The sequence below is a fragment of the Gorilla gorilla genome, chromosome 6 (genome assembly GCF_029281585.2).
Source record: "Gorilla gorilla gorilla isolate KB3781 chromosome 6, NHGRI_mGorGor1-v2.1_pri, whole genome shotgun sequence".
NCBI classification, from domain to species: Eukaryota; Metazoa; Chordata; class Mammalia; order Primates; family Hominidae; genus Gorilla; species Gorilla gorilla.
In genome coordinates this window covers 41,019,876-41,044,063 of record NC_073230.2, presented here as the reverse complement: position 1 = coordinate 41,044,063, position 24,188 = coordinate 41,019,876, and the positions used below count along the sequence as shown (strand labels likewise).

The 24,188-nt window shown below is 37.2% G+C and overlaps 1 protein-coding gene across 16 annotated transcripts in view; it reads right to left on the bottom strand.

The window, feature by feature from the left end:
• BBS9 (Bardet-Biedl syndrome 9) overlaps positions 1-24,188 on the bottom strand; it is a 580,067-nt gene that overhangs the window by 94,069 nt on the left and 461,810 nt on the right. For 7 of the 16 annotated variants that reach the window (XM_063708101.1, XM_063708102.1, XM_063708106.1 and 4 more), the window contains one exon: positions 12,231-12,341. In XM_063708101.1, the coding sequence (XP_063564171.1) occupies positions 12,231-12,341 (111 nt within the window). Of the gene's footprint in view, positions 1-7,598; positions 10,763-11,473; positions 11,509-11,573; positions 12,012-12,230; positions 12,342-18,977; positions 19,067-24,188 lie in introns of those variants that run through there. The other 9 variants (XM_055347536.2, XM_055347539.2, XM_055347542.2 and 6 more) reach the window with 4 other exon arrangements.

The window sequence follows — 24,188 nt, the reverse complement described above, 5'->3', positions numbered from 1 at the left end:
GTAACAAAACTGCACTTTACTCCCTAAATCTATAAAAAGAAAAGACAAAAAGCAAAAATTAAAATGAAAAAAACCCAAAGTGACTATTAACATAACTGGATTAAGATCTATCATATTTGTTACTGTTTTCTATTTCTTGCCCACCCCCCATTTTTTTTCCTATTTTTCTCTTTCACTCTTTTTCTTCCTTTTGTGGTTTCATTGAGCATTTTATATGATTCCATTCTCTATCCTTTCTCTCTCTCTATATATATATACACACACGTATATATTATATAAAGTTATATAACATATATGTAACTTTTTAGAGGTTGCCCTAGTATATCTACAATACATATTTACAACTAATCCAAGTCCACTTTCAAATAACACTATACTTTTTCATAAGTAGTGCGAATACCTTATAACAACAAAATAATCCTAATTCTTCCATCCCATCTCTTGTATCATTGTTGTCATTCATTTCACTACGTGTATGTATATATGTATTCAATATATATTTCATTTCACTTATATATATATTTTAATACATTGTTTATTATTTTGAATAAACATTATCTGTTAGATCAATCAAAACTAATAAAGATAAAAATTTTTATTTTACTTTCACTTACTCTTTCTCTGATGCTCTTCTTTATGTAGATGCAAATTTCTAACCTATATTATTTTCCTTTTCTCTGAATCACTTCTTTTAACATTTCTTGCAAGGCTGGTCTGCTGACAACAAATTCCCTCAGTTTTGTTTGTCTGAGAAAGTCTTTATTTCCCTTTCATTTTTGAAGGATCATTTTGCAGGGTACAGAGTTCTAGGCTAGTGAATTTTTCTTTCAGCACTAAATACTTTACTCCACCCTTCTTGCTTAGTTTCTGAGAAGTGGATAGGATTATTTTCTCCTTAATAGGTAGGGCTTTTCCCCTCTAGCTTCTTTCAAGAATTTCCTTTATCTTTGATTTTCTGCAGTTTGAAACTCATATACCTATGTGTGGATTTTTAGTATTTACCCACTTTGATGTTCTCCGAACTTCCTGGCTCTGTGATTTGGTGCCTGACATTAATTTGAAAACATTCTCAGTCATTATTGCTTCAAATATTTGTTTCTTTTTTCTCTTTCTGGTATTCCCATTATGTGTAAGTTACATCTCTGTAAATGTCTAACATTTCTTGGATATTTGTTCCAGTATTTTTTTTTCTTTGCTTTTCTGTTTGGGAAGTTTCTATTGACATATCCTCAAACTCAGAAATTCTTCCCTCAGCCATGTCCAGTCTACCAATGAGCCCATCAAAGGCATCTTTATTTCTTTTACAGTGATCTCTAGCACTTCTTAATTCTTAGAATTTTCATCACTCTGTTTACATTGCCCATTTGTTCTAGCATGCTGTTTATTTGATCCAGTGCAGAACCCTTAGTATACTAGAGTTGTTTTAAATTCCCATTCTGACAATTCTAACAATCATGCCATATCTGACTCTGGTTCTGATGCTTGAAATGTCTTTTCAAACTGTATTTTTGGCCATTTAGTATGCCTTGTAAGTTTTTCTTGGCAGCTGGATATGATGTACTGGGTAAAAAGAACTGTGGTAAACAAGCCTTTAGTAATGTGGTGGTAAGGTTGTGGGGCAGGGGAGGGCACAGAAGGCATTCTATAGTCCTATGATTAGGTCTCAGTGTTGCAGTCAGCCGGCATCTGAACTGCAAACTTCACAAGTCCTTCTTAGCTCCCCACCTCCACTCCTTCAGTGAAACAGGATTGACTGTGGACTGACATCAGGTATTTCCCGTCTTTCAAGTTGGTTAGGCTCTGTTAAAACTCCAGTAGTTTATGCTCTGGAAAATAGTTTCACTTGAAGGAAGGCCTTGTTAAGAAGGATAGGATGCTCTGGCATATTTCAAAATCGTTTGATTTCCTCTCACACTGTTGGAAACATGAAAGGATTTTCCTTAAATATTCACTTCAGAACATGGTCAAGCTCCTGAAAGGAAAACTCATGAAAGTGTGGAGGCTCCCTTATGACTGGGTCTTCTGGAGTTTTTAACTCTCAGACCTGTCCACTCTGGGCCTCCAGCAATTAGTTAATTACACTTCAGGTTTTCTTGCCCTGATACTAGCTCCCATAGAGGTTTCTGCTCATGGGTTTCTGCTGCAAAAACCTGTGATTCTCTGTATGCACCTGTATTTTTCTCCAAACCACAGGGCAGTGGTTTGCCCTCTGACCTCATTTCTCTGACAGATAAGAAGAGTTACTGATTTTTTTCAGGTTTTCCCTTGTTAGGACAGAGTGACGTTTTCCAAGCTCCTTATATCTGGGACCAGATAAGTACAGACGGAATTTTAAAAATGTATGTATACATAATATAAAAGAAACTACAATATAAAGAGGGTGGGTAATGGGAACCATAAGGCAAATGTCAGTAGGATTCACCTGTAAAGTCATGTGTCACGTTATTGTATTTTTTGTGGCAAGGTTAACTTCTGATATTTTTAATTGTTATAGGATTATTCAAGTTTTCACTTTCTTGTTTAGTCAATTTAAAACTGTATTTTAAAAAGGATAACCATTTCATTGAAGTTTTTGTATTTACTGGCATGAAGTTGTTCAACACAGAATTTAGCAGAAACTATCAATGTGAAAGCTGGTTTGGCACAGGCTGACCTCTCAGGATTTCTGCTTTCATGCTTTTCATGACAGCTCAGCATATCATAAAAAGGCATATTTATTGTATTTTCCCAGCATTTAGTTGTGTCAACTGGTAGAGTTAGTCATGGCATATAGCCTGCCATGCAGAAACAGAGTGTATGGTTGTTCTTTCTTAAATTAGGACATAAGTCTTCAAAGCCTGAGAAACACTTTACTCTATACTAATGTATTCTTCAACTAGACTAATGGTAGAAGTCCAAGCCTTGGTGTTATTCATGATATGTCTTTCTCTGTAATATAATGAACCCCGGACTGGGGACAAGAAGCCTTGGCTTCTTGCCCAGGTCACCTATTTTTGTCATTGCTGGGTCACTTTAAGGGAATACTATATACTCTGATCCTACACTTTTCCATCTGTGACTTGGGATGTTAATTTTTTTTTCGTGTATGTTGCAAACATAGTGAGGTTGTTGCGAGGATCAAAAAATATCCACTTAAGCGAATGAGGTTTTTGTCACTTTATACAAGGTATTATTTTTCTGTGTGGCACTACACTAAATGGGATGCATACAAGTCATATTTCCAATTCCAACCCTCCCCTCACAGCCTGCCAACTCTTATCCAAGCAATCCTGATGTACAGCCAGTCTGAAAAACCCCTGTACCACAGTATACATTCTCCATAACATTATGGAGAAGTGAAAATATACAAACTTTGAAGTGACAAGTAAAAGAGCACTACAGGAATTTCACGGTTATAAAAGACATTAATCAAGGAGAATTCACAATTGCTCTTCCAACCACTAAGGAACAACAGTCTTACATTTTAGGGTTCTTTCAAGCATTTGAAGCCCTTTTCTTTGATTTCCAGAACAATACTTTGAGGATGGTGACACAGGTGGGACAGGCCCCCCACTTTGCAGATGAAATAATAAGAGCTTGGAGATGCTAAACTACATCTTCTAGCTCCCTTTCCTAATTACTTTCTTCTAAAGTTGAGTTTTTGTCATCTTGTATTGCAACTATCCATTTTCTTCTCTGTTCCCCCACTGAACTGAAAGTTCTTTAAGGACAAGATCCATGTTTTATTGTTCTTTGGAGCCCCGGTGCCCAGGACAATGTCTGAAAACAACTTAATTTTGCTGTTGAATGAATAGATCTCTATTTAGTGCATATAAAAATGAGGTGAAGAGAGGCTAAGTGACTGACACAGATCAGAAAGCACCTTTTCAAGAGGACCAGGCCTAAAATTGAGGCCATCTGATTCCTAGTCATAAGGTCTTTTCTCTATATCATATTGTCTCCTTAAAGAAGTGGACTTTGAGTGGCTGTCTAAAAATAGAATGAACCCTGACCAGACAGAGATGAGTAAAGCTTGGAAAAACATCCGGAAGAGGTACTGGGATAATCAGGCAAACAAGACTCCTAGCAGATGAGCTTTGATGGGATGAAGGAATAGACTACACAATAGAAGATAAGGGAGAGATGACATGAGCCAGTGCCACTGTAGGGACCAATGATATACATGCAAATGATGGGAGGGACTCAAATGAAGGACAAAGACAACCAGGCATCAGAGGAGGTGATGACATTGGAGGGCAGCCTGGGGAAAAGTACATCACTGTTACTGAAATGGAAAGGGAGGACCAGATCCAGATGGCACTGGTTTTAGAAGTAGGGAATGTGAAGTGTATGTGTATGTGTATGTGTGTATGTGTTTTATGATTTGTTATTGACATTTTGGGGGAAAAGTTGAAAATAAATCCCAACTCTCATCCTCTATCCATCCTCATGTGATTAAAGTCTGGAGAATGTTTAATGTTTTCTTTCAGAAATACTTGTTGATTGCTTTTTTCATTTTTGTGAGCTGCTGAGTGCAAAAGATGAGTATTACACACCATACTTTCCCCCAAGGAATGAGTAACTTAATTTTTATCCCAAAAGACTTAGTAAAATAAAAGCTTCAGTTTCCTCACTTACGACTAGAGATCTAAAGTAATTTCCTAATTTTCATCCTTAAATAAATAACAGTTCACTTAAATGTTATCTGTTAACTATTTCTACACAATAGAAGATAAGGGAGAGATGACATGAGCCAGTGCCACTGTAGGGACCAATGATATACATGCAACTGATGGGAGGGACTCAAATGAAGGATAAAGACAACCAGGCATCAGAGGAGGTGATGTTAAGAAATGTTAACTTCTTAATATTAAAGGATATATTTTATCCTTTAATATTAAAGGATTATATTTTATCCTTTAATATTAAAGGATTATATTTTATCCTTTAATATTAAAGGATTATATTTATTCCTTTATATATTATTATATAATAATATTATATATAAGGTATAAGGTATAATATATGCCTTATATATAATATTATTATATAATAATATTATATAATATTATATAAAGGAATAAATATAATCCTTTAATATTATATATAACACACCATATATATTAATTAATATTAATTATTAATTAATTAAGGATTAAATATCAATCATTTAATATTATATAATATACCTTATATAATATTATTAATTAATTAATATTAATTAATTAAATAATTAATATTATATATAATATATACCTTATATATTATATATAATATATACCTTATATATTATATATAATATATACCTTATATATTATATATAATATATACCTTATATATTATATATAATATATACCTTATATATTATATATAATATATACCTTATATATTATATATAATATATACCTTATATATTATATATAATATATACCTTATATATTATATATAATATATACCTTATATATTATATATAATATATACCTTATATATTATATATAATATATACCTTATATATTATATATAATATATACCTTATATATTATATATAATATATACCTTATATATTATATATAATATATACCTTATATATTATATATAATATATACCTTATATATTATATATAATATATACCTTATATATTTATTATATATAATATATACCTTATATATTATATATAATATATAATATTATATAAAGGAATAAATATAATACTTTAATATTATATATAATATACCTTATATATAATATTACATTATTATAATATATTATTATATTAAATATTATAATATTAAAGAAGATAATATTAAAGGATTCAATGAATATTACAGACCTAAATTTCACAAAGTGGTAAGTGACTTGTGTCTGGGCTTAATCAGTACTCTGTTCTAACTGAGAAGATAAAGTTTCTAGATTTTTTTGTTTACATAAAAGAATTTAGTTCCAACTGTTCTTCATATTCAGATGATCTTAATGTTCTTTTGGGAGGCCTGGCACATAGAAATGAGAGTTCACAGGTGACATCATGAACTTCTTTTTCTGGAACTGGTACCAGATGGAATAAACATGATTACTGTAGCCTGTTAAACAGAATTTCATCAATTTAATAGCATTTTAAACCTCCTCACTTTCTCCAATCAGATGATCCTGGAGCCAATGAAGCGGCTGGGCCCTCTTAAATTTGATAGCTTGCTGTGAACTTTTTATCTAAAACCGACCCTTCAGCCAATTGAGATACAAGACTGACTCAGTCCCTTTTGGGACAATTCATGGAGTGGCTGCTAAGAAATAAGCATTAGTAGAACTGTCCCTGAATGTGTAAGGTGAAACATCTCTCCACAAAACCAAGACAGCGAACAGAGAATTGCTGTTTTGCTAGTCCATAAAGGTTTGCTGATATTTCTCAGGGAACAGTTAATTACTAAAAATGAAAAGTAAAAGTGTACTTACATTTGAGCCCAAAGCTAGGTCGAGGCTCACACTGGCAAACTTAAGGAGACCTATAGTATATTTAAGGGAATTTTGAATACCTCCTTACTGTTATGGTTTGAATGTTTGTTCCCTCCAAAAGTCGTGTCGAAACAGTATTTAGGGGCGAGACTGTTAAGAGGTGATTAGGCCATGGGGGCTCTGCCCTCATGAAGAGATTAATGTCATTATCTTGAAAGTGGGTTCATTATCAAAAGTTGAATTTCGCCCCCTACTCCCTCTTTCTCTCTTGCCCTCTCTTGGCTCTTCTGCCACGCGAAGAACAGCATTGCTTCCTGCCTCTGGAGAATGCAAGGCGTCGTCTTGGAAGTGGGAGTTGGACCCTTACCAGATATCAAACCTTCTGGTGCCCTGATCTTGGACTTCCCAGCTTCCAGAATGCTAAGAAATTAATTTCTATTCTTTATAAATTACCCAGTCTGTGGTATTCTGTTATAGCAGTACAGAAATAAGACACTTACAAAATCTGCCCTTTCCACCTGCCACACTCATACTGCTATCCCATACATATTTTGGAGTTATTTCAACCACGGAGGAAATTAACAAGCCAATAATTTAAAGTGTAGTTTCTATTCTCTCTCTCTATCTCGCTCGCTCACTCTCTCCTGTTATAAACAGATTTACTGTGATGCTAATCAGGCTTAAACTTCAGGGCAGTTCCTTGCCCGGGTGTATGGTCATATGCTTTTGCACAATTTGAAAAAAGACATTTTAATCATGATTGGTGAAAACTACTGTCTCTTCTGCCTGTCTTCCCCTTGTAGCAGGCATTGGAAGGGTGGTGGCCTTGACAATCTGGCTAAGGGGAAGTTGAGTTGGGGAGACATTCAACTTGGGCTAACTGGATATATTTATGGGGATTACAGACAACTCTGTATATGGTTAAATTACTGATAGCTGTTCTGCTGGAAGAATGGATTCCAGGAATATCATTACCACCCACTGCTCTCACTTAAGCCAGTGTCATAGAGGAAGGTGTGGAGCAAAACGCTGTATCACTAAATAAGCATGTTCTATGCAGCCTGGCACCAGAGGCATAAATGTGTTGGAGATAAAATATGATTTGAAACATATGAAATCTGACGTTCTGACCATCAGACATGTAAAAGCAGAAGCAGTAAGATTCCAGTTTCATGGACCCCAAGTCAAAGGAGAATTTCTTGCCTGTTAAGAATATATTTAATAATTCAGAGTACACAATTACAAACTCATCATAAAATAACTTTCCCAATTAACTCCTATATAAAATGGATAAAAGTTATTCTGTCAATAAGCAAATTATAACAAAAACATTTTCAAATCATACCAAAATTAACTCATTAAGATGAGATGATACATTTGAAAGAGAATAAGCAGACTTTGGATTGTCTAATAATCTAGCTAATGAAGAAGAGTAAATCACATGAACATATTCGAAAAATACTTAAATATCTTCTTGCTGATTTGAAATAAAATACTAGTGGTAATGAAGATCATTTCAATGAGGATTTTGATGATAAACTGGCTAATGAGTTGTCAATTTCCACAAAGACCAATGGAACAGAATAGTGAACCCAGCAATAAAGTCACACGCCTACAGCCATTTGATCCTCAACAAAGTCAACAAAAATAAGCAATGGGGAAAGGGATCCCTGTTCAATAAATGGTGCTAGAATATGTAACTAGTCATAGAAAGAAAAATAAAACTGGACCCCTATCTGTCATTATATACAAAAATTAACTCAAAATGGATAAAAGATTTAAATGTAAGACCTCAAGCTATAAGAATACTGGAAGAAAACCTAGGAAACATCATTCTGGACATTGGTCTTAGGAAACAACTTATGAGTAAGTCCTCAAAAGCAAATGCAACAAAAACAAAAATTGATAAGTAGGACCTAATTAACTAAAGAGCTTCTGCATCATAAAAGACACTATCAACAGAGTAAAAAGACAACCCATTGAATAGGAGAAAATATGTGCAAACTATGCAGCCAACAAAGGTCTAATATCCACAATCTATAAGGAACCTAAACAAATAAACAAGCAAAAAACAAATAATACCATTTAAAAATGTGCAAAAGACATGAACAGACAAGCATTCAACAAACATGAAAAGATGTTCAACATCAATAATCACCAGAGAAATGCAAATTGAAGCCACAATGAGACACCCTCTCACACCAGTCAGAATGGCTATTATTAACAAGTCAAAAAACAATAGCTGGCAAGGCTGTGGGGAAAAGGAAATGCTTGTACACTTTTGCTGGAAATGTAAATTAGTTCAGCCACTGTAGACAGCAGTTTGGAGATTTCTCAAAGAACTTAGAACTACCATTCCACCTAGTCATCCCACTACTGAGTATATATCCAAAAGAAAATAAATAATTCTACCAAAAGGCATAGGTACTTATATGTTCATTGCAGCACTATTCACAATAGTAAAGACATGGAATCAACCTAGGTGCCCATCAATGGTGGACTGGATAAAGAAAATGTGGTACACATATACCACAGAATACTATGCAGTTATAAAAAAGATCATGTCTTTTTCGGCAATATGAATGTAGCTAGAGGCCATTATCCTAAGCAAATTAATGCCAGAACAGAAAACCAAATACCACATGTTCTCACTTATAAGTGGGAACTAAACAATGGGTACTCATGGACTTGAAGATAACAACAATAGACACTGGGGATTACTAGAGGTGGGGAGAGGGGCCAAAGGTTAAAAAATAGCTATTGGGTACTATGCTTAGTACCTGGGTAATGGAATCGATTGTACCCCAAGCCTCAGCATCACCCAGTATACCCAGGTAAGAAACTTGCATGTGTACCTCCTGAATTTAAAATAAAAGTTGAAATTATCTAAGAAAAAAAAAAAAGAGTTGTCAATTGCATGGCTATTTAAAATGTATCACTGCATAAGAAAAATTAAAATGCCCTGATAATATAATCCTAAAAACCTGGCTGACATTACAAATGATGAGTTGTAAAGCTGAAAGAAGTTTTTGCAAACTATCAGTAATTTTTTTTTTAAAAGTCTGATCAACAATTTCAGAGAAAAAATTATCTTTTAATTCACTGTATACAAAATGAAATTACAAATGGTCTATAATTAAAGAAGTGAATAAGAAATGTGTGCAAGAAAATGCAGAATTGTTAAAAAGGTATATCAAGTAGTTAATATAAATATTTGTATAGATTTTGTGATATATATGGTGATTATCAGCTTTTTACAAATGTGACTTGTTATTCTTTTCTTATTCTAAATAAATGTTCATTTTTGTAACTAATGTTGTATTAGAATTTTTATTCATCTTATTTAAAGCCTGAATCCTGTGTTTAAATCAATGTTACCCAAGTACTCATGAACAAAATCATTAAGTATTGAATTTTTAAGATTCAAATCTCTCTTCAAAGCCAAATTTAAGAAAAAATAGTAGGATAGTCACATCAGCTTCCTCTCAGCATAAACCGAAATACTAAATTAGGAAGGTTAGACCACAGTGTTCTAAATCACCGGCTTCTCCATTTCTCTATGACTTGTTGATTTCTTTTAGGAGATTAGTTGACCTTTTGATACAACAAATATTTACCAAGCAGCGAAAAGAATCCAAGAACAGTTATGTCCAAGGAGCTTGCAAATCTATCCTACCAGGAAAGGAAAACATAACTTCTGAAATACAATAAGTAAGAGAGAGGTATGTAGAGAGGCATAGAGTTCTCCAGGGATTCTAAAGAGGGGAAGATGACTGCCAAGAAAGGTGATTAGGAGAACCTTAAGAGGAGACAGTGGGACTATATTCATTTCCCCATTCCATTATAGAAATGATTTAAGGGGCATATAAGAGAGACACAACAAGAGAGAATACACTAAATGTTGAAGCAAAATAAAAAGACAAAAACGAGGAGAATATAATAAAGGGCCAGAAAATAGGGCTAAAAGTACAGTCCATGATGCCTTGTCCACTTATTCCAAGAGGACCTCGAATGTGGCTCTTGGTGTAGGGATAAGGAGATAATTGATTCAAAATGAGCCTTGAAGTGAAGGGTTGGGGTCTGAGTTTACAATTAAGATGAAATGATGGCAAAAACCTGGGAAGTAGCGTGTTGGTAACGTTTTCCCCACATTAGCCAGAATAGAGACTCTCTCTGCTCCAGACATTAAGCACTGGGGAAAGTGGTTATTCCAAGAGGCATCTTACTCTGATTAGGCCTTGGCAGTTGTGCTGTACCATAAGTTATATATTTTCCAGTCCAAAGCAACAAAACCCTTAATGCATGTAATGTCCACATAGCTTCCATAGTTCACCTGCTAAAACATAAAAATAATGCCAGCTAATTCAACACTGCATAAATCACAAGGCCGTTGAGAAGACAGCATCCAATAGAATCCACACAGCCTTCTGTTGCTCTTTCAGAACCATCTCTATAATTGTTTTTGTATTTCACTGATAGGTTTACTTTTTGACATAAAGGACTTAAAGAGAAAATGATAATTTCAGTAAAATTTTATGCTCATATCATGGCTATAAATGATCATAATGATGTTATTTTGATAATATATCTGCATCTCCTAAAAGAGGATGCTACAAATAATAAGTAATACATCCTCTGCAGTTTTTTTTTGACATTTCACACATAGAAAAACCATAAACAACTTTCCCCTTTGTACTGAGAGGCATTCCAAAACTGGCAAAGGCATATTTTTATTTAAATAAATCAGTCTCACAACTGTAATTCGAACTTGAAATTAGCAAAGTTTCTTTCACTTCTTACACATAAAAACCTTAAATTTTAACTGTAATAAAGTGTGAATCCTTTAATAACCTGGATTTTTAAAAGGTGCCACCCAATGGGGTAATGAAAAGGGGATGTTAATGTACTAGCTTCCTTGAAAATATTTAAACATTTTCATACAATACTAGAAAACTTCCCTTCCTCCACGTTTAGCTTAATAGAACAAATCACATGAAAGTTTCATAGTGGTTCTTTTATTTATAAAATAATCACATTCAAGTCTTACCAGAGAGTAGCAAAGTCTTCAATTCCTTTCCTTTCCTTTGAAGAAATAATGTAGAGCAATCACTCATAAATCCCTCTAATTATAAATAAAATCCAAGATATTATTTGACAATGAGATGCTTTATTAAACTTGATACATTTACTATATAAGAATTCTGTGAAAAAATGGGGTATGAAATTATTTTGGATCTGAATCTTTGCATTATAAAATCTAACCCAAAACTATGTCATTTCACTGTATTCTGTGACTATTAGCAGATGGATGACCAAAGGCAACTACTTCCTTTCCTGGCAAAACAAGACAAGTTTCAGCTGACTTCCCCATGGTGTTACAAGTCCTCCTAGTGAAGTAAAAAGTCCCAACCCCTCTTTCTATGCATGTCATCTCCAGGTAGGTAAGCTTTAGGAAGCACCTGCGCCAGCCCTATATCTGTGCTTGGCATGAGGTTCACACAGGTTCGGCCTTGAGATGGGGATGTTCCTCTCAACCAAACAACTCTACTTGAATTATTCCAAGACTCCTTGGAGGGGTGAAACTTCTGGAAAAAAAGAGAGTAAGAGAGAAAGAGAGAGAAAAGATCTGAATAGTGACAGGAATACACAAAGGATCAAATTCAGCTGCACCAGTGCTAAGGGGAAGAATGAAGAAATTGGAAAACAAGCAGCTTTGCGGAACGCTCTCTGGTATGACAAAAACTGACCAGATTGTCACTGCTTCTGACTTAACTAACGCTTGTGAAGGCCATCCATTCTCTTACCAGGCCTGGGTGTCTCTGCAGTGAGATGTCTGTGGTTGGTAAACAGTTCTGTAGAGTCTTGTTCTACTGATCTTTCTTCTAGGTCTGACTCTGGGATTGTAGTACAACCACCTAGTTGAAAAATACAAACAATATTTTAAGCAATGTGTAAGAAAATCTGCCTCTCTACACAGCAATCATAGCTTAGGAACACACTGATCATAAAGATAATAAATGACGTGACAACAATCTTCAGGAGTGGCCTGAAAAGAATAACCTTAAATGTTTCTTTTTGGTGAGAATACTGGGAATGAATTACTGCCCCTAAAGACATATTATACTGATTATGACTTGGCAACAGCAGCAACAGTATTGTCTTTAAATTTATCCTTTTTAAAGTCAGAAAGGACAAAACCTATCCTATAGCATATGTGATATCCAGAATATAAAGGCCCCTCAGCAGGAATTCCCTTTAATACCAGAGCATCAGAAACTATAAAAGAAGCAAAGCACATGAACCATGAGGGAAAGAAGCCTTCCTTGAGCAAAGAGAAAGGTTGCTGGTGTTCTGGGACGGTGGTTGTGGTCGTATTTCTCTGGAATTTGATTCTATTCCTGAATCCCAACACCTTACAGCACAGACACAAACACTTCATAATTCAACAGCAAAGTCATGAACTGCATTGTGGAAGATTTCAATCCAAAGGTGACTTGAGGATGAGCTGGCAGTGCTGTGCTTTTGAAGTACTGGGTATAACTCATTTGACTTTATCCACCAAAATCTTGTATGGGAAACTCACAATCATGAGAGAATTTCCTGACTACATCTGCAACTTGATTTGACTGATTTGCCATCATTTCCTGGAAATGTACTAAAATGTTGTATACTGTACATGCTTTTTTCCGAAGCCATTCTTCTTATTAATGAAGTGTGATTTCTTTTTCTGAGGCTTCTCACACACAGAGTCCAAAGCCTCAGCTCTCAAGTTTGGTTTTATGCATGAGGGGGTTTATGAAGCTCACATCATTCTGAGGAAAGAGAGGGTATCAGCAGCACTGATTTCAAAACCACATCATTCAAATGAGAGGGAAGTGGCAAGACCCCAGGTTTGAAGGAAAACACACCTTACTATCCACGCCTCTGCATCAACTCTGAAACAGAAATCGATGCTGAGGGAAATGAGAGAAACGCATTTCCACACTCATAAAATAAGAATTAGAGCTATCCTCAGAGATTCCCTGAATAGAAAACATTAGAATTATCCATCAATGCAATGGAACTTGCCCAGCCATACCCGAAAATGACAAGGGCCTTACCCAGAAGGAGAACCAGGCTTATTTTTAATCTCTCCAAAGCCTGTAGATCACAGTAACAAGAACTATCATTATTGAGTACTTTCTAAGGGTTAGAAATCCTGCCCATATTATCTCACTTAATTCCTACACACTACACCATGAAATAGATATTATTATTATTATTCTCATTTTATAAGAAAACTGAGGTCTCATGAGATTCAGTAACTTGCCAATGTCACAGAACTCCAGTCTTGTCACACGGTGGGGCTGAGACCTTTGGAAAGGCACAAAAACCCAGTTCTTTTCTTCTTCTTTACACTCATCCAACTGAGTAAAAAGGCAAAGGGTATATGCGGTGGTGGCAGGGGCTGGGGGAGACCTGGAAGACTAATGACAGGGAAGAGCAGAAAGAAGGGATGTGCACCCTGCTGAACAGAACCCTGAAAAAAAAAGGCAGAAAAGTCACTTCTCCATCCCTGAGACAGAGGGAGGTGGGGGAGGCCAGGAATGCTGTACTCATGCAGCTGCCTTCACACACAAGACAACTTCAGGAGCAAGGAAGAGACGTCCCCCAGCCAACAGATGAGAGCGAGTTTGATGAGCAGTTAAGACAGCTGCCACGTGCTTGGGGAGAGGCAGGTCTCCACTGATAAATTAGTGTCCCTTTCATTCCAGCTGACTCAGTATTTTGACAAAACAGAAATAGAAGACTTCCTAGTTCTCTATCATGAGGGCTCAAAAGGAAAAGCCAGTTGCTATAGATTATCAACAATGAACGTAATTTCCTCTCTTCTCTCTGCCCTACCCGACATACAGAGACGGCAAGGTGCCCTGCCCTGGTGCTCTAACCCTCAGGTGCTGTAGTGGGCACAGATTGCATGCACCTCCTCAGACTCCACACCCACAGCAAGGGCTGACCAGCCACTTGCCCTGGGAATGCCACCCACCTTTCTTTCTTTCTTTTTTTTTGAGACAGAGTTTCGCTCTTGTTGCCTAGGCTGGAGTGCAATGGCGTGAACTCGGCTCACCGCAACCTCTGTCTCCCAGGTTCCAGCGATTCTCCTGCCTCAGCCTTCGTGAGTAGCTGTGATTACAGGCATGTGCCACCATGCCCAGCTAATTTTGTATTTTTAGTAGAGATGGGGTTTCTCCATCTTGGTCAGGCTGGTCTCGAACTTCCAACCTCAGATGATCCGCTTGCCTCAGCCTCCCAAAGTGCTGGGATTACAGGCGTGAGCCACCCTGCCTGGTATCACCCCCCTTTCTTTGGATGCCTCCTGTAGCCAGACTGCCCAACGGCACACCCAGAGTGTCTGCCACTTCCAGTTTGGGAAGAACAATGTTGGTGGGCTCTGGCATCCTGCCCAGCGGGTGCATCATAGGAAAAGAAAAGAAGCCGAAGCTGAGCAGAGAATTCCCCCTCTGCTCCCACCAACTAGGAATATGCCAGATGGTTAGTTCTCTTCTGTAGGCCTCGAAAAAAAGGGCTGTGTGCTGTGTAGCTGCACCTGCTCAGACTCTTCATGGCTCTTGGAAAGAGGCACTCCCAGGTGCAGGCAGCACCACTCTGCATGGCCTCATATATTCCCTTGGTTGCTGCCCTTTGTCCCCACCCTCCCTTCCCTGAGTCTGTGTTCTCAAACAGCCATCACTTCAATCCTTGCCCCAGGCTCTGTCCTCTTGAGAAAATCACTGATACTGGGAGTAGTTGTATAACAAAAAGTAGGTCTTCACAATGGAATTTTGAAGTTAGACTGGCCACCCATCTGAAAGCACTAGGGGCTCCATAGCTGGAGGTGAACGGGATGGTAAGAGCCCCTGGTGTACAATTACTTATGCTTTTACCCATGCTTAACTAGGATGATGTGCAGGCAGAAGTCAAGACACTGGGAGATCAAGGGGCTGTGGCATGTAATTATAAGGATTTCAGATGCTGCTTCTGATGACTGCGTATCTTGCAAAAAGAAAATGGCAGCTCATGGGCTAATGGGCAATGGGAGGTAAGTCCACAAATTCGGAAGGCCTCTTTGGCCTTGCTCATGTAATGAGATCACACCAGCCGAACAGGAATCACCTGGGAGCCTGTCAGAAATGCAGAATCTCAGGCCCCATCCCACATCTACTAAATTGACATCTGCTAAGAAACAACAGATGAGTATATCTGATACTTTTGCTAGGAAAAAAATATGTATTTGTTAAAAATTTAAGGTTAAGCAAACAAAAGAATATAGATAAAATATAAAACTTCCAAACAAACTGAAACTCTCTGAGGTCATCCATGGAAATGAAGCCTGGGTTCTATGGACTCCAGATGAAGTACCCTTGGCTTAGAGTCCATCCCATAAAAGGAGAAGGGGAAGAAAAGCTGCAGCTGGAGGAAGTCATCCAAACACAATGGCAAGTGTGACACAAATGAGCCCGCAGGCAAGGACAAGCAGAACTGCAGGCTTCTGGCCTGGAAATCAGGCAAGCGTCTCGCCTCGAGGAGGGCAGGAGACTTAAAATCCCATGGACCTACTGTGTGCTGAGCACTCTACCTTGCATTTTCAGTACAGTAACTCACTCCATCCTCAAATAACGCTGTCACAAAGGGCTCAGTGCCCTCACTTTGCAAGGGTAAATGTATTGATAGTAATGTGTGCTTTTCTTCTACTGGCCCTCCCCCTGCCCCTTTTCCTACAATGTTACCCCAGATCATTTTGTGCCTCCTCGCCTCCAAGGAAGTTTGTAATGGGGCCCCCATGAATAAAAGTAGCCTGGAAATACTTTTCTTTCCAGCTTTGGTTTTCCATAGCCAGGGCTCCCTGAAGAGACAGAACTGAGAGAGTAAGAGGCAGCCAGTACCTGAGTTGGCTCAGAGGCAGCAGCCCACAGCCCAAGGTAACAAGACATCATCCAGAGATGGAGGCATGGGACACAGAAGGACTGGGCACCAGAAGCCCCAGCCTTAGCCACAGTGAGCCCTGGAGTTGACTCTACTGATGGCTCAGGCATTGAGGCTGTGGGTAGCTACTGTGTCCTCATTTTCTGAGCCCCATGTATAAGCCTCCCTGGATGCAGTGGGGTGTGGCAAGGGTGGGCAATAATAACTGAGACTGAATTCCTTACCCTCTTGCTATTAAAGAAAATATAAATTTTACATTTCTTGCATCTCTGACTTAGCTATGCAGAGTCGGGCCTGCTAGAAAGTTTCAATTTATTAAATAAAACCAAGAGATATGGTATTTGCTAAGGCTTACACAAGTTTCTATACCACTGTAACCTGGCTCTCTATAGTTTACAGTGATGCTTCTCAAAAAAAAAAAAACTTGCTTTTCAAATTTCCAATCTATCTAAACCAATACTTTTGTAAAAGGTAACAGAAATGAATAAAAAGAACTAGTAGAAAAATTAAATGAATAAGACATCAGCTTTCACCTTTTAGAATTAGGTTCAACAGTCGTAAAAATGCCCTTTCAATTGCTACAAAAGTTTCTCAACACTTTGTGAATGTCACGTAACAAAAAGTTTGCAGACAGATGCCAGTCTTCCGGCCATACTTTGAGTAGCACTAACTACTTAACTAATAATTAAGTTAGATATGATCTAACTTAATTAATGTGATATGTAGAATTAGGGTTAAAAATAATAATACAGCAAATTCCTATTTATCTAAGGTTCAAATACCAGCAAACTCTTTGTGGCAACAAAATGGGCTTTCCCAACTTATGTTCATTCTTTCTAGTCATACATCTAGTGACTAAATGTGGCAGCTCTCTCTCTAGTGGTCATGGTGTTCAGAACAATCTCTCTCTCCCACCAGCGCAGGGTGTCTAGGTTCCCCTCACCACTGCTAGGTGGAACATAATTAAGGGAATCTGGCATCTTGAGTCAGAACTCTAGATGCATTTCTACAATGGAATATTGCTGTTATATGTGATAGTTTTATTATTGAGCCCTATTACAATTATTACTTTAAAAACTTTTCTGGACTAATCTGGAAAACTAACTCGTGAAATTATAAAATATGAAGCATATATAATGAATTTTGAACAATCAGCATAGAACCAACCATTTATAAATTGGAGACTACATCAATGGATGTTAAAAAGAATGTCTTTGAGGCACTTTATTATGGGGCCTATGACTGAATTGCTGACAATCAAATTATGTATATGGCCCTTTGTGTTAACTAAACCTCGCTGTAAAAATTTGACTTTTCCACATTGATAACATATTCATACATATAGCAATCATTAGCCAGCCAAAAATTTATTTAAGTAGAAAATTTCACTGACTATTTTCAGGCCAAAGTCAGGAACACCAAAAGAAGAGTAGGATAAACAGGTCAAGATAAAGTCCCTAAGGTGGGGAATAGGCAGGGTAGGTTTCAAACAAACTGATATATCCCTGGGGCCAAAGACAGCTTCCAGCAAAGAGAAAAGTGCCTGAAAACCTTAACCAGATGGCCACCTAGGGAACTGGCTAATCTATTTTACTCAAGCCCTGCCTAATATCTCTCCTGCTACTTGATCTGCTGGGTTCCAATATTTGATTCTACCCCAGGTGAATTGGGCCTCTTAGCTAGCTTGCCTCAAAACCTACTTTGTAATTCAAATAGCCTAAACCAGGGGGTTGGCCAGATAGTAAATATTTTTTAGACTCTGTGGGCCATCTGGTCTCTGGTACCACTATTCCATTTTGCTGTCATAGTGCAAAAGCAGCCATAGTCAATACATAAACGTGAATGAGCACTGGCTGTGTTCCAATAAAACTTTATTTACTAAAACAGGTGTTGGGCCAGGTTTGGCCTGTGGGCCATAAGTAGTTTGGCAACCCTGGCCTAATCTAAGGCTCACGGAAAGCTTCTCTGCATACAGTATCGTAATTTTCAAACTTCCTAGAGGCATTTAACACTGCCAGATGTCTTATCTTACAATATTACTACCAGAATATCCTATGGTGTTATTATCATAAGTTTGAAAGCATAGTTTTTGCCCAACTGTGACAAATGTTCTTTCTTGTTGGGTAACGGTAAAAAAATTTTTCTCTAATAGATTTTATTTTTTAGAATAGTTTCAGATGTGCAGAAAAATTTATCAGATAGTACAGAGAATATCCTCTGCATAGCTTTCCCTATTAATATCTTTCATTAGTGTGGTACATGTGTTATAACTAATGAACCAATATTGATACATTATTATTAACTGAAGTCCACAGTTTATTCAGGTTTTTTCATTTTTACCTAATGTCCTTTGTCTTTTTCAGGATGTTATCCAGAATACTTCATAACATTCATTGTCACGTCTCCTTTGGCTCTTCTTGGTCGTGATAATTTCTCAGACTTTGTTTTCAATAGCCTTGACAGTTTTGAGGAGTACTGGTCAGGTATATTGCATGATACTTTTCTATTGGAATTTGTCTGATGTCCTTCTTACGATTACACTGGGGAAATTTTTTTAAAGAAGGTTTTTTTTTTTCCCATAAACTCTTAGAGTTTCCAATATTTTACAATTGTCTCCAGGAGTTTCTCTTTTCCTCTATCAATAGTGAAGCCAAGTGGGGAGTGAACAGAGAGGCCCCTGAAGGAGAGAAGGCAAAGAACAAGGCTTAAGTCTTGAACGGTGGAGTTCAAGTTATCACAGTAGTGGACCAAGCTGCACCTAGCTGTAGGACCCGAGGCAGATCATCAGTTGCCCCATCTTTAAAGAGGGGGTGATGCTGAGGCCGACTGTGAAAATGCCATGAGATCATGTAAACCTAGCATCACGCTCAGCACACCGTGCATTTTATCACCTCCTGCCTTCTATTTGTTTTTGGTTTTTTTTTTTTTTTTTTTTGGTATACATGCACTTTCTGCACCATTTTTTTTTTTTTTGTGGAATCAAAGAACTGTAGGTTTAGGTTTAATCACTTTCGTGTAGTAGATATCAAGACAGAGGCTCAGAGAGGGGAACTGATGCCACAAATGTCCCAGAGCTAGTGCAGGTTCCCCTTCTTCCTATCGCACCAGGGCTTTCTCAATAACACATTTTTTTTTTTGGCAGGAAGATCTTAATGGATTTGCTTGTGAGTTGGCTGTCCTAACTAGTCCTTCCTTTCAGTGATACAGAAAATCCAGAAGGCTGGCAAGCTGTTCTATGGGTATATTTGAAGACTTTGCTGGTTTATTTTCTTGCAATAGTGACCTTTGTAATAAACTGGGTATTGGATGAGAGTGTCCCACTCCTTCACAGAGGAGAAAATCTTTTCTTCTTTTTTCTTCATATATTTAAGAGGAATCAGGCAAGGAGACACATTAAGAAAATCACAAATGACCACAGATCTTGTTCTGACTTGCCAAAGAATCTTCTGTCTGCATGACCTGAATTGCCACTAAGAATTAAAAACAGCAGAAACCTCAAAAATATACACCAGTGACATTTTTCTTTTGATCAAGATTTACTTGATGAATAAAGTGTTTTTCTGAGATTTCATTTCAATGGTTTATAATTCATGTGCAGTGTGAGGAATGGGTCCTTTGAAAAGAATATCACACTATCTTAAATATGAAGCTTCCCTCAGACTCAGAGACTCTATAAATATATTCATTTGGAGAAATTTTACTCTGTGTGTGTGTGTGTGTGTGTGTGTGTGTGTGTGTGAGACAGAGAGAGAGAGAGATGATTCATATATATGCACATAGGTACATAGACATGTATAAATTTTCTGATAATTCTCTACTCTGTTAGTTTTTCCAGTTGTTTCAAATATTTTTTTCTAGCCCAAGGAGAATGTAAGCTATAAAAAGCCAGGCATCTGCTGTATGCTTGTGTAGCAATACTGGCTGAGTATTTAGAAACTCTTTGGCAAAATGGAAGAATAGAAGGAAGGGGGATGGGCAGGAGAGAGGGAGACAGGATTAAAAGCAAAGGGGAGGAGAAAGAATGGATCATAACATATTTTATCTTTCTGTGTATGCACTTCTACACAAGACATTAGAGGTGATTTACAAAAGGTGTAAATGACAAAATAGTAAATCATACAAAATATATTAGCAGTAAGAAGAACGTAAACCAGAATAGGAGGTATAGCGAGGAAGAATCATGGATAAACACAGACAAGGACTTACACAAGGGCTACAATGGAGACAAAATGCAAAAAGTTATGGAGAAAAAGTGGGACTGCACTTCCTCTGATCCATCCTCCATGACCTCTCTTCTTCTACACTGGACTTCAGACCAAAGGGCTCAGTCTGCCCTCACTTGGACTTAACTTTTCCTCAAGAGCACCCAATTGGTAAAGGTATGATGGTGGGAATTTTTTTGACTAATTAGATAGACAGATAGATAGATAGATAGATAGATAGATAGATAATTATATATATATATCAATTATATATCTACAATTATATATATCAATAGTCACACACACACATATATCAATGTGTGTGTGTGTGTGTGTGTGTGTGTGTGTTTCCGTTCTGTGCTCAGGGGCCATCTTGGAAAGCCAACATTTCTGTGAAATTGTTGGGTTTTTTTTTATTTTACTTTAAGTTCCAGGATACGAGTGCAGAATATGCAGGTTTGTTACAAAGGTATATGTGTGCCATGGTGGTTTGCTGCACCTATCAACCTGCCATCTATGTTTTAAGCTCCACTTGCATTAGCTATTTGTCCTAATGCTCTCCCTCCCCTTGCCTCCAACCCCATGACTGGCCCCAGTGTGTGTTGTTCCCCTCCTTGTGTCCATGTGTTCTCATTGTTCAACTCCCGCTTATAAGTGAGAACATGTGGTGTTTGGTTTTCTGTTCCTGTGTTAGTTTCCTGAGGATGATGGCTTCCAGCTTCATCTATGTTCCTGTAAAGGACATGATCTCATTCATTTTTATAGCTGCATAGTATTCCATGGTGTACACGTACCACATTTTCTTTATCCAGGCTATCACTGATGGGTTTTGGGTTGGTTTCATGTCTTTGCTATTGTAAATAATGCTGCAATAAATATACACATGCATATGTCTTTACAGTGGAATGATTTATATTCCTTTGGGTATATACCCAGTAATGAGATTTCTGGGTCAAATGGTATTTGTGGTTCTAGATCCTTAAGGAATCACCACACTGTCTTCCACAATGGTTGAACTCATTTACATTCCCACCAACAGTGTAAAAGTGTTCTTATTTCTCCACAGCCTCACCAGCATCTATTGTCTCCTGACTTTTTAATAATTGCCATTCTGACTGGTGTAAGATGGTATCTCATTGTAGTTTTGATTTGCATTTCTCTAATGATCAGTGATGTTGAGCTTTTTTTCATGTTTGTTGGCTGCATAAATGTCTTCTTTTGAGAAGTGTCTGTCTGTATCCTTTGCCCACTTTTTGATGGGGTTGTTTTTTTCTTATAAATTTAAGTTCCTTGTAGATTCTGGATATTACACCATTGTCAGATGGGTAGATTGCAAAAATTTTCTCCTATTCTGTACATTGCCTGTTACTCCGATGATATAGCTTCTTTTGCTGTGCAGAAGCTCTTTAGTTTAATTAAATCCCATTTGTCAATTTTGGCTTTTGTTGCAATTGCTTTTGGCGGTTTTGTCATGAAGTCTCTGCCCATGCCTATGTCTTGAATGCTATTGCCTAGGCTTTCTTCTAGGATTTTTATGGTTTTGGTTTTTACATTTAAGTCTTTAATCTATCTTGAGTTAATTTTTATGTAAGGTCTAAGGAAGGGGTCCAGTTTCAGTTTTCTGCGTATGGCTAGCCAGTTTTCCCAGCACCATTTATTAAATAGGAAATCCTTTCCCCATTGCTTGTTTTTTTCAGGTTTGTCCAAGATGAAATGGTTGTAGATGTGTGGTCTTATGAAATTGGGTTTTCAAAGGCACTCACTGAGCAGACATTTTCCAGAATAACATATATATAGGAGATTGTTAATAAATACAACAGGCACAGACCTCATCAAAGCACATCTTGGAAATAAAGCCCTTGGGAATGGAACATTTTGCTTACTGTGCTCTTAACACAGCATGGTGAATCAGGTTGACACCATCCAATGCTGCTGTTGCTCTCTAGGTAAGACTGGAAGACTTATGTCCATTTCTCTCTCATTTCCATTTCTACTCTACTCTTCACTGTGTTGTCATATAGAGGCAAAACCCCCTTAACCAGGTATAATTTTACAGTTGCAAACTCAGCAAAGCAGCAGAAAAAAATGCCTTTCTATATAGTCTTAGGTTTCCAGTGCCAACATATGATATTCAGTTTTCTACGTTCCTTGTAAATCCATCCCATGACTTTTCTTTCTCCCTGTTTTTGCAGAAACAATGCTGACCACATTGACAGAGACAACAGTGTTCAGCTGCAGAGGGGCAGGTGAAGGTCACTGTAGCGTGTGTCCAATAGGATGCCCTGCGAAATGTATGGAGCTCAGTTCCGCTGCCTGATAACCAACTTTGATCCCCACAACATGGTGGGAACTGAAAGTGTGTTTAAGACTATGCATGTACCCATGTTTGAAAATATTTCCATTTCACACCTCAGAGCAGAGACAAAGCGTGTGAATAAAAGGGAGTCTAATACATTTTAAGAGGTCCAGCATGTGTCTCAACAAGTTTTAAAACCCTGTAAAGGCTGAACACTAAGTCCCTTAGGGTATAAGGGCTCCAGTCAGAGAGTCGGGATTTAAGAGAGCAGGGTGCTCCTAGTATTAAGATGTTTCCACAACTTGAATAATGATAGGTGTCCAAGTATTCTTTTAGCTGGATTGCTGGTTAGAATTTAGGCTCACTTGGTGGCGAGAATTAAGAAATTACAGAAACATAGCCATTTTCATCCATTGATAATTATGTAAACAGAATGTACTAAGCAGAAAAAGAGTTCTATTTACAAAAAAGCAAGCACAGTCCATAAATCCTACAGATTGGAATGGATCCAGGTTAAGAATTTCTCCAGATGTCAGTCTGTAAACAGGGCTTCATAAAGTGAATTCCCCAATTAATTGTTAGCAAGAGCGGTCTCTACACTATGTTGGTGCATTGCGACCCCCTACCATATGTAGGTGAATTGCTGTCTGGCCCTATCAATTGTTAATCAGTTATGATACAACAAAACTCAGAGAAAAGCAGCTGGGTTCAGCACAAATTCTTCTGATATGGCGAGAAGGTACTGTAAAATTACTGCTCAGGAACTCAGAGCTCTGTTCATTGAAGGAAATGAGAACTCTTCTATTTATTTGCATTACATCTGCTTTTCTAACACATTTAGTTCTTAACCTAGAGCACTAGGAAAGACACACACCCAGTAAGAACATAAACATGGAACCTAAAAAAACAAAACAAAACAAAACAAAAAAAACCTCTACTCACTATTTTGTTAAAGTCTTCAATCACAGTGTTTTTACACATGTTAACAAGGCCATTAAATCCTCCAAACAGGAATACAAAAGTATTGCCCAGCCATTGTGAGAAGGTGGGGAGGAAAAGAAAGTTAATATTTGCTTTTCCTTGCCATTTGATCAATGTCTGGAACACTCTGGAATGAAATGTAAGATCTACTGTCTTTCAACTAATTCTTCACTATACAGTACAATGTTTTCTAGTTTGAAAAGAAGGTATTTGTGATTTTTTATTTTCCATTTTGTTTCTAAATCCTAAAGAAGTCCAATGTACAATTGGAAAGACACATAATTTTAAGATATTTCCATTTCAAATACTTTCCTTTTCTA